Genomic DNA, 12,440 nt, shown 5'->3' on the forward strand with positions numbered 1-12,440 from the left:
CCATCCCGCCTGCCCGCCCTGTGCCTGCCTCCCAGAGCTCATTCCCCACACAGGCTGCCCCAACTGTCCGCCAGCCACTGCTGGCCATGGCAGGGCCCCGGGGCCTCCTGCTGCTCTGCCTCCTGACCTTCTGCCTGGCAGACTCCAGCATCATCAGAGGGCAGAAGGTGAGTGTGAGCTAGTTGGAGGGGGGCATGGTATCCAGGCTCTGCGGGCCAGTGATGGGAGCAGGGAGGGAGTGTAGACAGATCGGCCACGAGTCTGAAGACACACACAGGGCAGCTGGTACCTGTCTGACCTTCGCTGAGCAGGACCAGAGGGCCAGGCTGTTGTGTCCACCTCCCCAGGCTGAGGTCTGTGTGTAGCTGCATGGGGTGGCAGGGCTGGCAGCCTGTCCTCTAACTGTGCCCAGCCAGCCAGCTGTGTGGTGTGGTGTGTGGGCAGCAGCCGTCCTCAGGTCTCCCTAGCCTGATGGGGCAAGGTACGGAGCCAGGCTCATCCTCCTGCCCTCTCAGCCCAGACTGAGGCCTGGTTTCTCTCGGGCCTTGGCCTGGAGACTGGAGATGAGATCACCCCCAACCCTTGCAGGGCTGACAAGCTGAGAGACTCAGGTGGCGCCTGTGTCGGGGAGCTGGGTGTGTGTGTGTGCGCGTGTGCCTGTGCCCAGCCCCGAGAGTACCCTGAGGCAAAATGAAGTCAACAGTCCCTCTGGGTAAACAGCAGCCGACGATAACGCCCTGAAGCCTAAGAGCTGCCATTTGTCGAGCGCACAGCACCCAGCCAGCCTGAGCCCCTCAGACCCTCAGTCCCTGCGCAGTGAGTCTTGTTCCCCACTGGTGGAAGGCAAGGCCCAAGGATGGTGAGATAGGTCAGTGCAGCTCTGGAGCTGTGCGTCTGCAATTCCCCGTCCAGTTGTGTGGGAGGAGCAGAAGTGTCCTGTGTGCGGCTGTCAGAGCCATGTGTGCCAGACCCTCCAGACTGCCTCTCTGTGGCCCACCCAGGCTCTGTAGTAGGGACAATGTCCCTACTGGAGTTTCTGGAAGAGCCTCCCGTCCTGCGTCCTGTGTATGGAGATACAGTCACCTGGCTGGGGCCCGCCTCCAGGCGAGGGACCCTCTCTCTTGTGAGGCAAAGTTCATCTGATTCTTGGTACAGCTGCTGCTATCCTTGTATCACCAATAGGAAAACTGAGGTCCAGAGAGAGAAAAAACTTGCCCAGATTTCCACTCCCAGGCAGAACCAAGAAAGGAACCCAGGCCCCCTGCCACCACTGGACTTTTTCCTCTTGTATTCCTTATGGTCCCTTGGAGAAGGGGCAAGGAAAAGGGTCTCGTCAGCTTCAGGGCCAGGTCAGGATTGGCGACGGGCAGAACTGAGGCTGGAAAGGTGACAGTGGTGGTGGAAGAGCCAAGGGTTACAGACTCTTCCTGCAGGTGGGTTCCTGCTCTCTCCCTGCCTCAGTTTTCCCTGTCAGGAGAATTTCAAAGGCCTTTGCACCTCATGTTCTGGCAACAGGGGTCATGAGGGGCTTCAGGCTGGGAATTTTTCCTTGTCAGAGACCTATAGCTCTGACCACCTCTAAGCCTGCATTCCAGGACTGGGGCTCAGCCAGCCTGGGCCAGGGAAAAGGGGCCCGGGGGCCTCCTTTCACACAACCTCAGTCACTCAGCCGTCACAACAACCCATGTATCATAAGACCCACTCTAAGTATTAGGAAACTGAAACTCTGAGGGGAAGACACAACCTCTGGGTCACACAGCCCGCAAGGGGCAGGAGTAGGACTCAACCAGGCAGGTTCAGGCAGTAGAGGCAGGGAAGGCTTCCTGGAGGAGGTGGTTTTAGCACCTGTTCCTTCAATAGCCTTTTAACAAGCACCTGCTCTGTGCTAGGAATGTCCTGGTGCTGACGAAGCTGGGGTTTGAAGGCAGAGAGTTATTGGTCTAGGGCAGGAGAAGCAGTGTGGGGGTCCCTGCCTCTAAGGGAGCTTGGATTCTGAGTGCTGGACCCCCGCTTGGGGCACTTTCTTCCACCTTCTCAAAGCCAATTCAAAACCTCGTATGTCCTCAACTTCCCCAGCAACATCTCTATAGGAAGCAGACATTGCAAAATCAATTGAGGCAGCGTGTGGGGTAGCACCCGCCTGGCTCAGGCAGGTCCCGAGGTGTCCCCAGAAAGACGGGAATCTGATTCAGCACTGGGCCATGATCCAGCCTCCCTCCGCCCAGCGGGACCAACAGTAGATTGTGGGCTGGGGCTGCTGATGCCTTTCAGGCCGCCTGGCAGAGGGGGCCTTAGTGCCTGCCTGTGGGGTGGTCCGGAAGAAATGTGATTTGGCTTCTGGCTTATCCATCCATCACCATTTCACACCCATTTACAAACGAGATATCCTGTGAATAAGTGTCCACCATGGGACACAGGGCTCCAGCTTCCTCTCGTGCCCGGAACTCACCCACCACTTCATTAAAAGAGTGAGGACAGTGAGCTCCCATTCCCCCTGAGCTCTTCATCAGGACTGACCAACAGTCTTCTAAGAGCTGGTCCCCAGGCCAGTGGTGACCCAGCTGGCAGCTGTATCCAGCTGGCCAGGTGGCGCTCAGGGAAGCCTGCCACCGGCTTTGCCCTGAGCCAGCAGCTGCCCAACCCTGGAGTTACCCAACTTCCTAGTCGCTCCCTAGCTCAGCAAAGACGGAGCCTGGGGAAGGGAATGAGACCACACTGCCAGCCCACAGCTCAGCCTGAGGCTGCTCGCAGCTTCCCTCTTTGCAGACCACAGAGGCGTGAACGGAAAAGGCCAAATCACAGCGGCAGAAAGGCCTGCAATCCTTGGGTTCACCAGAAGAAAGTGTCAGGCACTGTTTTTCCTCTTTCCTTGCTTTGAGAAGCCACACATCTGTAATGTGTTCTAGGAAAGAGATGTCCTGGGCTCACTCCCTTTGACCCAGTGTGGTCAGCATTTTTTAGATGAAAACATCTCAGCTCTCCAGGCCACATCTCAAGCCCCCCAAAGCCTCTCTTCCATCAAAATGCACTTTTCCCTGGCACTTTCTCCCACTTACAACCAAGAGTTTAGCATCTGTCCCTCCAGGGTCCAGTGCTATAGGTTGTTGGGACTTTGAGGCTGTAGGGGTGAGGTAGCCTCAGTGATGGTGGATTTGTGGGAGCTACTACAGGCCAGTGAATGGGACCTCAGCGCCAGGGCTTTCTTGGCAGTCTCAGGTGACAACCCCCACCTGCCCACACCTCTGTTCTCCATGCAGCAGACAGAGGGCCCATTTAAAACACAAACCGAGTCATGGGGCTTCCCCCACTCAGCCTCACTGGATGGTCAGGCCACCAGCCCCTCTCCAGCCTCTCCTTGGCCACTCTCTGCCTCATCACACACGGTAGTTTGCTTCTTCCCTCTTCCTGCGTCTTGTCTCCTATCCACTCCGTCAGGAGCACTGCCCTGGCCAAGTCTCGGGCATCCTAAAGGCCCAAAATGAATGTCTCCTCTCCCAGGATGCTCCGTGGGCCTCCCGCCTGGGTCCTCTGAGCTCCCTCACTGCCAGCATTGCCCATCCGATGATGGGCAGTAGACCCTGAGTCCCGACCAGTGTGTGGGGCTCGGGGCTCAGGGATCATGACTGCTTGGCCCAAACGCACGCAGACCCCTTGGACATGCCGCCTACGTGGGCCAGCCTCTTGCATCTGGGGCAGGCTCCTGGCTCCCTTGGGCTTGCTGAAATGTCATTTGGCAGCAAGGTGGGGATATGCTCAGAGTAGAATTGGGACGGGTGTGTTCTCCTCCTCATGTCAGTTATGTCATTTACTGTTTATTTTAACTGAAAAACAAGAATGAGCAGTCCAGGTTCTAGTCCGTGCCTCGCACCATCAACGGGTGGCTTTGAGCAAGGGTCACCCACTCACAGTTCAGTTTTCTCATCTGAATGGGCTGAGGTGGAACAAAATGGCTAGATTCTCCTCGTGTCAGAAGGTATAGACTCAGAGACTTCTGGGCATGCCTTCAGGACCCTGAACAGCGGTACGTGGCTATGGATACAGGGTTATGCCATAGCAGTTGCAACAAGTGACAGGCAGGTTTTCCCCGTCTCTCAGGGCTTTCCCTGTCTTCACTGCATCCCCACTGAACAGGTGGGACACGGAGGCCTGGAGAGGGGTACTAGTCCTTGCCGTGATCAGGACAGAGTCAGAACTGGCACAGGGTCCAGGACCCTCACTCCAAACCCCACCCATGGCCCAGGTGCGGTCCAGACGCTGCGATGTGAAGACCAAGTTTGTCACTCATGTACCCTGTACCATGTGTCCTGCCATCAAGAAGCAAGTGTGTCCCTCAGGTTGGCTTCGGGCGTTCCCAGAGAAGATATCACAGGACTGCCGGTGAGAACCCCACCCCTACCATGGCCCACTTCCAGGAGCATCCTGTGGGTGTCAGGGGACCAGGGAGAGCTGGGCAAACCTGGGGAGTGAGGGCAAGGACTCACCTATCCATGCATCTGCTGGCTCCTCCCGTGGGGCAGAGACAGGAAGGGAGGAAGGAGTAAAAGGGTAGGTGCAGGTGGCGTTTATTGAGCACCTGCTATGTGCCAGGTGCTGTGCTCAGCTGTGCGCCAGGCTATGAGAGGGGAGGTGGAGTAAGAACAGTGGAACACAGCATCAGGAAGCTGGGGTGGGGGCTGCAGGGTGGGAGCCCCTCCATCACTCTGCCCACCCTTTTTCTGCAGCTACGAGGTGCAGCTGGGGGACTCTCTGGTGTCCATGAGTGGCTGCAGCCTGGAATGCTGGAAGGACATGGTGCAGAAGGCCTGCTGCCCTGGCTACTGGGGGTCCCAGTGCTACGGTATGGGAGGAGGGGATCCCTGCCTTGCTCCTCACACCCCAGCCCTGGGCTCTCCATCTGCAGTGTCTGCCTGCATTCTCCTTCACCTTGTTCATTTACTGAACACTTACTGAGAGCCAACAGCTTGTCCCCTGGTTCTGGCTGCCCTGGGGATGGGCCGAGTCTGGGGCTGCCCAGAGATGCTGGGGTCAGGGTGAATCAAGAATTCTTGGAGCACAACTGAGTTCTGGGGGGGTCCACAGAGTGCCCTGGGGGGGCAGAGACCCCATGCAACGGCCATGGGACCTGCCTGGATGGCATAGACAGGAACGGGACCTGCGTCTGCCAGGTAAGGGCCGGGCAGGCTGGGGTGGGGGGCCGTGGAGGGGCCACACTGACTGGGTGTATTCTTCCACCAGGAGAACTTCAGTGGCTCAGCCTGCCAGGAGTGCCAAGATCCCAACCGGTTTGGGCCTGACTGCCAGTCCGGTGAGCACTGCAGGGCAGGAGGGAAGAACCTGTGTCCACCTGGAGGCCTGTGGATACCCAGTCCCCACCACCAGCCCCCACCAGTTTCCCTCCTAGTCCCTCAGCCTTGCACTTCCCCTCTAGGCCCACAAACTTTGGTTCATCACACCTCCAGCCCTTGCATATGCTATTCCTGGAGGCCTCCTCCAGGAAGCCCTCCCTGAACCCCCAGTCTGCATCAGGTACCTCCCTGGATCCTGCATCACATCTCTGTGTTCTCGATGTGTGCCTGTCGGAGCTGTTTTGGAAATGCAGAGGGCAGGGACTCAGTGGCTCTGGTTGAGGCCAGGGTCCCACCTGTCCCTGTGTCCCTTCCAGTGTGCAATTGTGTGCATGGCGTGTGCAGAAACGGGCCACTCGGGGATGGAAGCTGCCTGTGCTTTGCTGGATACACTGGAGCCCACTGTGACCAAGGTAAGCAGTGCTACTGGGGCAGCAGGTCCTCGGTGGCCAGAACAGGACAGGTCAGTGGGGTGAGGGATGGGCCTGAGCCTCAGCAGGACCTCTGCCCACAGTCTAATTTCTTTCTAAGAAGGAGAGGCACACAGCTGATCAGGGGAGAGGGTCTTCTCTGAGACCTCAACTGCCCAGAGGCCCAGAAAGGGCAAGGCCCTGGCCAGAGTCACACAGCAAATTGGGCCGAGCATCTACGCCCCTGTGTTCCTCCTCACCCCGGGGCTTTGGCCAGTACAATACTCTCCCCTCTCCACTCAGAACTGCACGTGTGCCAGGCCCTGCGCTGCCAACAGAACTCCCAATGTTCTGCAGAGGCCCCCACCTGCAGCTGCCTGCCTGGCTACTCCCAGCAGGGCAGCGAATGCCGAGGTATGTCTGTGACCGAAAGGCCTGGGGCCGCAGCTCAGGGTGACCAGGCAGTGGGAGGACATCCTTTTAAACCAGCAAACACAATCTGACCATTTACAGGGAGGGAGAACTGTCCCTGAGGGAGGTGAAGGGTTCCTGTCCCCAAGATCTGGATCAACCTGCTCACCCCGTCTTTGGGCCATCGTGACGGAAGCTGTGGAGACAGGCTCTTGGGTACCCAGCTCACTTGGGCTTTCTCTTTATGCCCTGCCAGCACCTGACCCCTGCCAGCCATCACCCTGCTCCCCATTGGCCCAGTGCTCAGTGAGCCCCAGTGGACAGGCACAGTGTCGCTGCCCCAAGAATTACTATGGTAACGGGATAGTGTGTCTGCCCCAGGACCCGTGCAACACCAACAATGGCGGCTGCCCCAGCAACTCCACTTTGTGTCTGTACAAGGGGCCAGGCAAGGTGAGCTGGCACCCGGGTTGGGCCTGTCTGTCAGTCCACCCACCCACACTAGCTGTGGGACCCTGGGCAAATCCAGGGCCTTCTGGGACCCTCCACTGCCTCATTTGTAAAATGGGAAAAGGATAACACCATTTTCTTGGAGGGTGGTTGTGGGGGCCGAGCAAGCTCTGTGGGTATGGCTGATGCCAGCGGTCCTCATGGACATGATGTCACCCTCCTGGCCCTGCCCTGTGGCCCAGGCCTCTTGCACGTGTAAGCCAGGTCTGGTCAGCATCAACCAGAATGCGTCCGCGGGCTGCTTCGCCTACTGCTTCCCCCACTCCTGTGACCGGTCAGCCACCTGCCAGGTGACCCCTGATGGGAAGACCAGGTGGGCACAGGGGCCTCAGGGTGGGCACCAGGGGCAGGGCAGAGAGGGTGGCCTGGGCAAGGGCAGGGGTGCACACGTGTTTACCCTCAGCTCAAGGCCCTGTGTGGATAGGTGGGGGTGGGCCAGGAGGCGGGGGCTGGCCCCACCCCTGCTCTAACCATTTCTCCCTGATCCCCAGCTGTGTGTGCAAGGAGGGCCAGGTGGGGGATGGGCGTGCCTGCTATGGACACCTGCTCCACGAGGTGCAGAAGGCCAGCCCCATCCGGGCGGTGTTCCTGGGACTGAGAGTAGCCCTCGCCATGCTGGGTGTGTGACCCCACCCCTTGTACCCAGCATTGCTGGCAGGGAGGGAGGGGGGACTCTGCAGAGATGCCTTGTTTCTCTGCTCAAGTGTTATGGAAGCAAGAGTGGGCTGTGGAGGCTGCATGGTGGAGGGGGGAGCTAGCCCCCACCGGACCCTAATGCCCACCCACATCTACCCTAGACCTACACCCAATGCCCCCTGCCACAAGTCTCCCAAACCTAGGACTGATGCCTCAGGGTCTCCCCAGATCCATTCTGATGCACTCTTTTCTGGCCCCCCCAGACCAGGGCTGCCGGGAGATCCTCACCACGTCAGGCCCATTCACCGTGCTGGTGCCGTCCCTCTCCTCCATCAACTCCAGGATCATGAATGTGAGCCTCTCATCGAGGAGGAGGCTGCCTGCCCGTGCCTCCTTCCTGGACCCTGTCCCAGGCTTCAGGGCCTGAGCGACTCCCCACCTACACTCTGGGGAGCTGAGGCCTGGGAGACCCCGTGTTCCCTCTGTTGCTAGGGCAGGGCAGAGTGGCATGAGGAGGGCCACGTGCCCTCGGCCCTGAGGCAGCCTGGTCCCCTTATGCCCACAGGCATCCCTTGCCCAGAAGCTCTGCAGACAGCATATCATCGCAGGACAGCACATACTGGAGGAATTAGGGACCCAGCATCAAACACGCACGTGGTGGACACTGGCTGGGCAGGAAATCACTGTCACTTTCAACCGCTTCATGGTAAAGTGGGGGAACCTCAGCCTGGGGTCCACAGGAGTCACAGGTTGGGGACACAACTTGAGCAAAGGTGTGGAAGTGGGAACAGCCTCGGGACAGGGGCTAACATGTGAGTCTGAGCCAGAATTCTCATTTCTCATCAGAAATACACCTACAAATACAAAGACCTGCCCCAGCAGACATTCACCATCCACAAGGCCAACTACCCCGCCATTAACGGCGTCTTCCACATGGTCACTGCGCTGCGGTGGCAGCCCCCCCCAGAGCTCCCTGAAGACCCCAAGGTAAGCCAGTGCCCTCCTCTCCCCCAACCTTGTGCCCCGGGTGACCTCTGACCCCCTGAAGAGTTCAGAGAGTTGGCAGGACTAGTTCTGGGCAGGGCTAGGGCAGAGCTCCTTTCCCTCTGGAGCTGAAGCAGCCCTAATGCTTGTCCTACAGAGAACCATCGGCCAGATCCTTGCTTCCACCGAGGCCTTCAGTCGGTTTGAAACCATCCTGGAGGTGAGTTTGGGGAAAAGGTCCTAGTCCATCTGATCTTTTGCGCCAGCACCCCTCATTACTCAGAATCTGCCCCACAGTGTTCTGGGGTCCTGGTGTAGCATGGAACCACTAACTCGTGGTGGGAGTTTCCTGTGGGCCAAGGGCGGCAGGGCCCAGGCAGGGCTCAGAGATGGGGGCTGGCCACAGAACCTCCCTGAGCCTCCCTCCCACCACCACAGAACTGTGGGCTGCCCTCCATCCTGGACGGGCCTGGGCCCTTCACAGTCTTTGCCCCAAGCAATGAGGCTGTGGACAACTTGCGTGATGGCCGCCTGATCTACCTCTTCACAGCGGTAAGCTAGGCGGACAGAAGGGCCTGGGGATATGGGGGTCCCCGAGCTTCCACCTCCTCTACTTGAGCCTCCAGCAGCCAAGCCCTCTCTCCCCTGCCAGGGTCTCTCCAAACTGCAAGAGCTGGTGAGGTACCACATCTATGGGCATGGCCAGGTGAGAGGTTCTCCTCCTAGAGGGTGGCCAGCTTGTACCCGCTGCTGGGCTGCTGAGGGGTTTGCCTGTGGGTTCCGGCTTTCCCAGGGGCCCCTTCTCCTCTCCTTGCCCATTTGGACTACTATAACAGAGGAGAGCCTGGGGACCAAGGCAATAGCTGTGAGTCACCTGGACAGGACCCGGTGTGGCCCTGAGGTGTGTGGCTGGTGTCTAGCTGAAGTCACCCTCTCCTCTGCCCCAGCTGACCGTTGAGAAGCTCATCTCCAAGGGTCGGGTCCTGACCATGGCAAACCAGGTCCTGGCTGTGAATATCTCTGAGGAGGTGAGATCCAGGGACATCTAGAATGAATGAACTGATGGAGAGGCTGGTGATGACTGGCCAGTTATTCAGCTTCTATCAGACCTGCTTTTATGCTCCAAGCCCTGTGGTGGGCAGGCCTTGGGAGGGGTCCTATGTGAGGCAGGCCAAGATCAAATTCTTCTCCTGGAGTCTGACAGGCTGGGAGGGCTCCAAGGAGGAGGAGAGCACATGTGTGGGGGTGCTCCATGTGGCAGAAACCATGTAGGGCAGGGCAGGAGGCGTTGCCAAGGAGAGGGGAGAAGAGACAGTGGGGCAGGCTGGGCTTTCATCTTGCTGAGCTGCAGAGGCGGGGAGGCAGCAGGGGCAGTCCGAGCTTGCTGGGCGGGGTGGGTTGCACACTGGCTCTGCCACAGGGGCGCATCCTGCTGGGACCTGAGGGGGTCCCGCTGCGGAGAGTGGACGTGCTGGCTGCCAATGGTGTGATCCACATGCTGGAGGGCATCCTGCTGCCCCCGACCATCCTGCCCATCCTGCCCAAGCACTGCAGCCAGGAGCAGCACCAGATCGTGGTGGTGAGTGCACGTCACGCAACCCGGGCCTTCCTGAGACCCCAGTGCTGCTCGCGAGGGGTCCTCTTCCGGGAGGAGTTCTCCTCAAGGGAGTGAGTAGGCCCAGGCCCAGGCCCCCGCGGACCCACCTGGACTCGCCCATGTCCCCTCAGCAATCCTGGTGACTTGGAGACCATTCTTGCATCTTCTGTCCTGTCAAGGCCTGGGACTCTCATGCTGTCACACTAAGCGCCTTCCACTGCACGGCCTTTGTTCCTCTGCCCACATGCCACCTCCTGGCCCTCCCGTGGTTGATTCTTTCTCATCCCTCAGCTCTTGGCTTCATGCCACCTTCTGAAGGTTTGTTGAATAAATAAGCCAGGACTAACTGTTCTCCCGACCCCCTGCCCAGGGCTCCTGCGTGGACTGCCAAGCCCTGAACGCCACCAACACGTGCCCCCCCAACAGTGTGAAGCTGGTGAGCTTCCCTTGACCCGGCACTCAGGGCTGACTCCTGACTGCCCAGCGAGATTCCTGCCCAGGGTCAGGGTGGGACAGGGGGGCTGGGAGGCCAGGCTGGACCTGGAGGGACAGCAGCCCTCAGCACCACTGAGGTGGGAGTGCTGGGCCTGGGGGCTGAGGTCTCTTGACCAGGGCTGCCTGGTGAAGGGGGCTGGCCAAGGACCATCCGTGCTGACCAGCCTTGCACGGCCCACCCCAGGACATCTCCCCTGAGGAGTGCGTTTACGTCCACGACCCTACTGGGCTCAACGTCCTGAAGAAGGGCTGCGCCCGCTACTGCAACCAGACCATCCTGGTGAGCCTGGGCAGAGGGCGCTCGGTCCCCAGTGACCTGGAAGGCTTGCTTCTCCTCAGAGGCCCCCAGGCTGGGTCTGAGTGGGCTGCCTTATTCAGGGGGCTGTGTCACATCCTAACGATGGAAAAGGTGTCACAGAGGGGCCTCACCCCCTCACCCCCGCTCGCTCTACAGATGGTACCAGGGAGCAGAAGCAGCCTGGGCGGTGGGGGTGGCATGGTGCCAAACAGACCTTCAGACATGCTCTGTCTCTTACAGAAACCTGGCTGCTGCAAAGGGTTTTTTGGGCCTGACTGTGCACAGTGTCCTGGGGGCTTCTCCAACCCCTGCTATGGCAAAGGCAACGTGAGTGCCCTCCTGCCCTGGGGGAGGTATGGGGAAGACAGGGTCTTCTTCCAGAGTTGGCCCGGGACTGGCTGTGTATCTGAACCAAACCTGCCTCTTCCTGGCCTCAGGTTCCTCACATCTAGGCAGTGGAAGTTGGATCATATTATTTTTACTATTTTAATTAGAAATAATTAATTAGATAGATTTTTATATCTATTTTCATAAAGGCTATTTATGAGTAGTTTCTTTTTCTTCTCTCTCTCTCTCTCTCTCTCTCTCTTTCTTTCTTTCTTTCTTTCTGTTTTTTTTTCCTATTTTGTAACATCAGGGTTACTTTAACACCTGGCTAGGGAAGAACACTGGAGTTTTGTGTTTCTAGGCTGAGCAGAAGTCATCCATGAAGCCTCCAGGGCCAGGTGCCCTTTAGAGGGCTAGTTCTTTGACACTTCAGTGATGTGAAAGGTCTCTTCCAGGGTGAGGTCTTCCAGGGGGAGCAGGAGCTCAGAAGCAGTCCATGGTGGAAAGGGGTATTGGGGTGTGTGTGAAAGTTGCCTTCCCCATGACTGATCCTGCCCTCCTGCCCACCCCCAGTGCAGTGATGGGGTCCTGGGCAATGGGGCCTGCCTCTGCTTCCCAGACTACAAGGGCATCGCCTGCCACATCTGCTCCAACCCAAACAAGCATGGAGACCAGTGCCAGGAAGGTGAGTGGTCCTGGCCCACGCTACCTGCCAGGGAGAAAAAGGTTCTGCTTGGAAAGGGGGCTGGGGATTCCCAGGAAAGGCAATCGAGCCCCAGGAGGAAGGGTGAACGCCTGAGGGAGTGGAGGAGGGTTTGGGAACAGAAATCGGCATCTCCATCACCCATGCCAGGAGGAGAACCGTGGTTTAACCTGAAGTGTTCAGGATTTACGTGGACACACAGAACTTGCTAAGGGTGGGTTTGGGGGCAGGGCAGGTAAAATAGGGTGAGTGAAGGCAACGAATGCCCCCCATTTCATTTCCTCTGCCCACACATTGAGTCTGGGGTGACCTCTGATTTTGTGACCCTGAAGTCAAATCTATGTTGGCTGCCCCCTTCCCAGCACTCCCCCAACTGTATACTGGCTTCCACCCAGCCCGGCCCCTGCCTCAGTTTCCCTGCTCCCATCTTTTCCCTGCAGACTGCGGCTGTGTCCACGGTCTATGTGACAATCGTCCAGGCAGTGGGGGTGTGTGCCAAGGTGGCACATGTGCCCCAGGTTTCAGCGGCCGCTTCTGCAATGAGTCCACAGAGAACTGTGGGTCCACGGAGCAGGCCCAGAGCTGCCACCTGCACGCCCGCTGTGTTACCCAGGGGGGCATCCCCAGGTGAGGGCTCAAGCTTCTTCTCTGCATGTCCATGACGTCACTTGTCAGTTTGCTCAGCCTCTAGCCATTCCAGAGACTTACTGGAGACCCCTCGTTC

At 58.6% G+C, this 12,440-nt stretch overlaps 1 protein-coding gene across 5 annotated transcripts in view; it reads left to right on the forward strand.

Moving 5' to 3' along the window:
• Nucleotides 1-12,440, forward strand: part of STAB1 (stabilin 1) — a 27,232-nt gene continuing 14,792 nt past the window's right edge. For all 5 annotated transcript variants that reach the window (XM_074313066.1, XM_074313069.1, XM_074313067.1 and 2 more), the window contains exons 1-23: nucleotides 1-167; nucleotides 4,241-4,377; nucleotides 4,722-4,837; nucleotides 5,080-5,165; nucleotides 5,236-5,305; nucleotides 5,663-5,758; nucleotides 6,059-6,169; nucleotides 6,423-6,619; nucleotides 6,859-6,989; nucleotides 7,168-7,295; nucleotides 7,576-7,664; nucleotides 7,878-8,018; nucleotides 8,159-8,299; nucleotides 8,454-8,516; nucleotides 8,735-8,848; nucleotides 8,949-9,002; nucleotides 9,244-9,324; nucleotides 9,717-9,875; nucleotides 10,264-10,329; nucleotides 10,573-10,668; nucleotides 10,927-11,013; nucleotides 11,587-11,698; nucleotides 12,157-12,343. In XM_074313066.1, the coding sequence (XP_074169167.1) occupies nucleotides 87-167; nucleotides 4,241-4,377; nucleotides 4,722-4,837; nucleotides 5,080-5,165; nucleotides 5,236-5,305; nucleotides 5,663-5,758; nucleotides 6,059-6,169; nucleotides 6,423-6,619; nucleotides 6,859-6,989; nucleotides 7,168-7,295; nucleotides 7,576-7,664; nucleotides 7,878-8,018; nucleotides 8,159-8,299; nucleotides 8,454-8,516; nucleotides 8,735-8,848; nucleotides 8,949-9,002; nucleotides 9,244-9,324; nucleotides 9,717-9,875; nucleotides 10,264-10,329; nucleotides 10,573-10,668; nucleotides 10,927-11,013; nucleotides 11,587-11,698; nucleotides 12,157-12,343 (2,543 nt within the window). In that variant the 5' untranslated portion in view covers nucleotides 1-86. The remainder of the gene's footprint in view (nucleotides 168-4,240; nucleotides 4,378-4,721; nucleotides 4,838-5,079; nucleotides 5,166-5,235; nucleotides 5,306-5,662; nucleotides 5,759-6,058; nucleotides 6,170-6,422; nucleotides 6,620-6,858; nucleotides 6,990-7,167; nucleotides 7,296-7,575; nucleotides 7,665-7,877; nucleotides 8,019-8,158; nucleotides 8,300-8,453; nucleotides 8,517-8,734; nucleotides 8,849-8,948; nucleotides 9,003-9,243; nucleotides 9,325-9,716; nucleotides 9,876-10,263; nucleotides 10,330-10,572; nucleotides 10,669-10,926; nucleotides 11,014-11,586; nucleotides 11,699-12,156; nucleotides 12,344-12,440) is intronic.

The sequence above is a fragment of the Rhinolophus sinicus genome, linkage group LG10, assembly GCF_036562045.2.
Source record: "Rhinolophus sinicus isolate RSC01 linkage group LG10, ASM3656204v1, whole genome shotgun sequence".
Taxonomy (NCBI): Eukaryota; Metazoa; Chordata; class Mammalia; order Chiroptera; family Rhinolophidae; genus Rhinolophus; species Rhinolophus sinicus.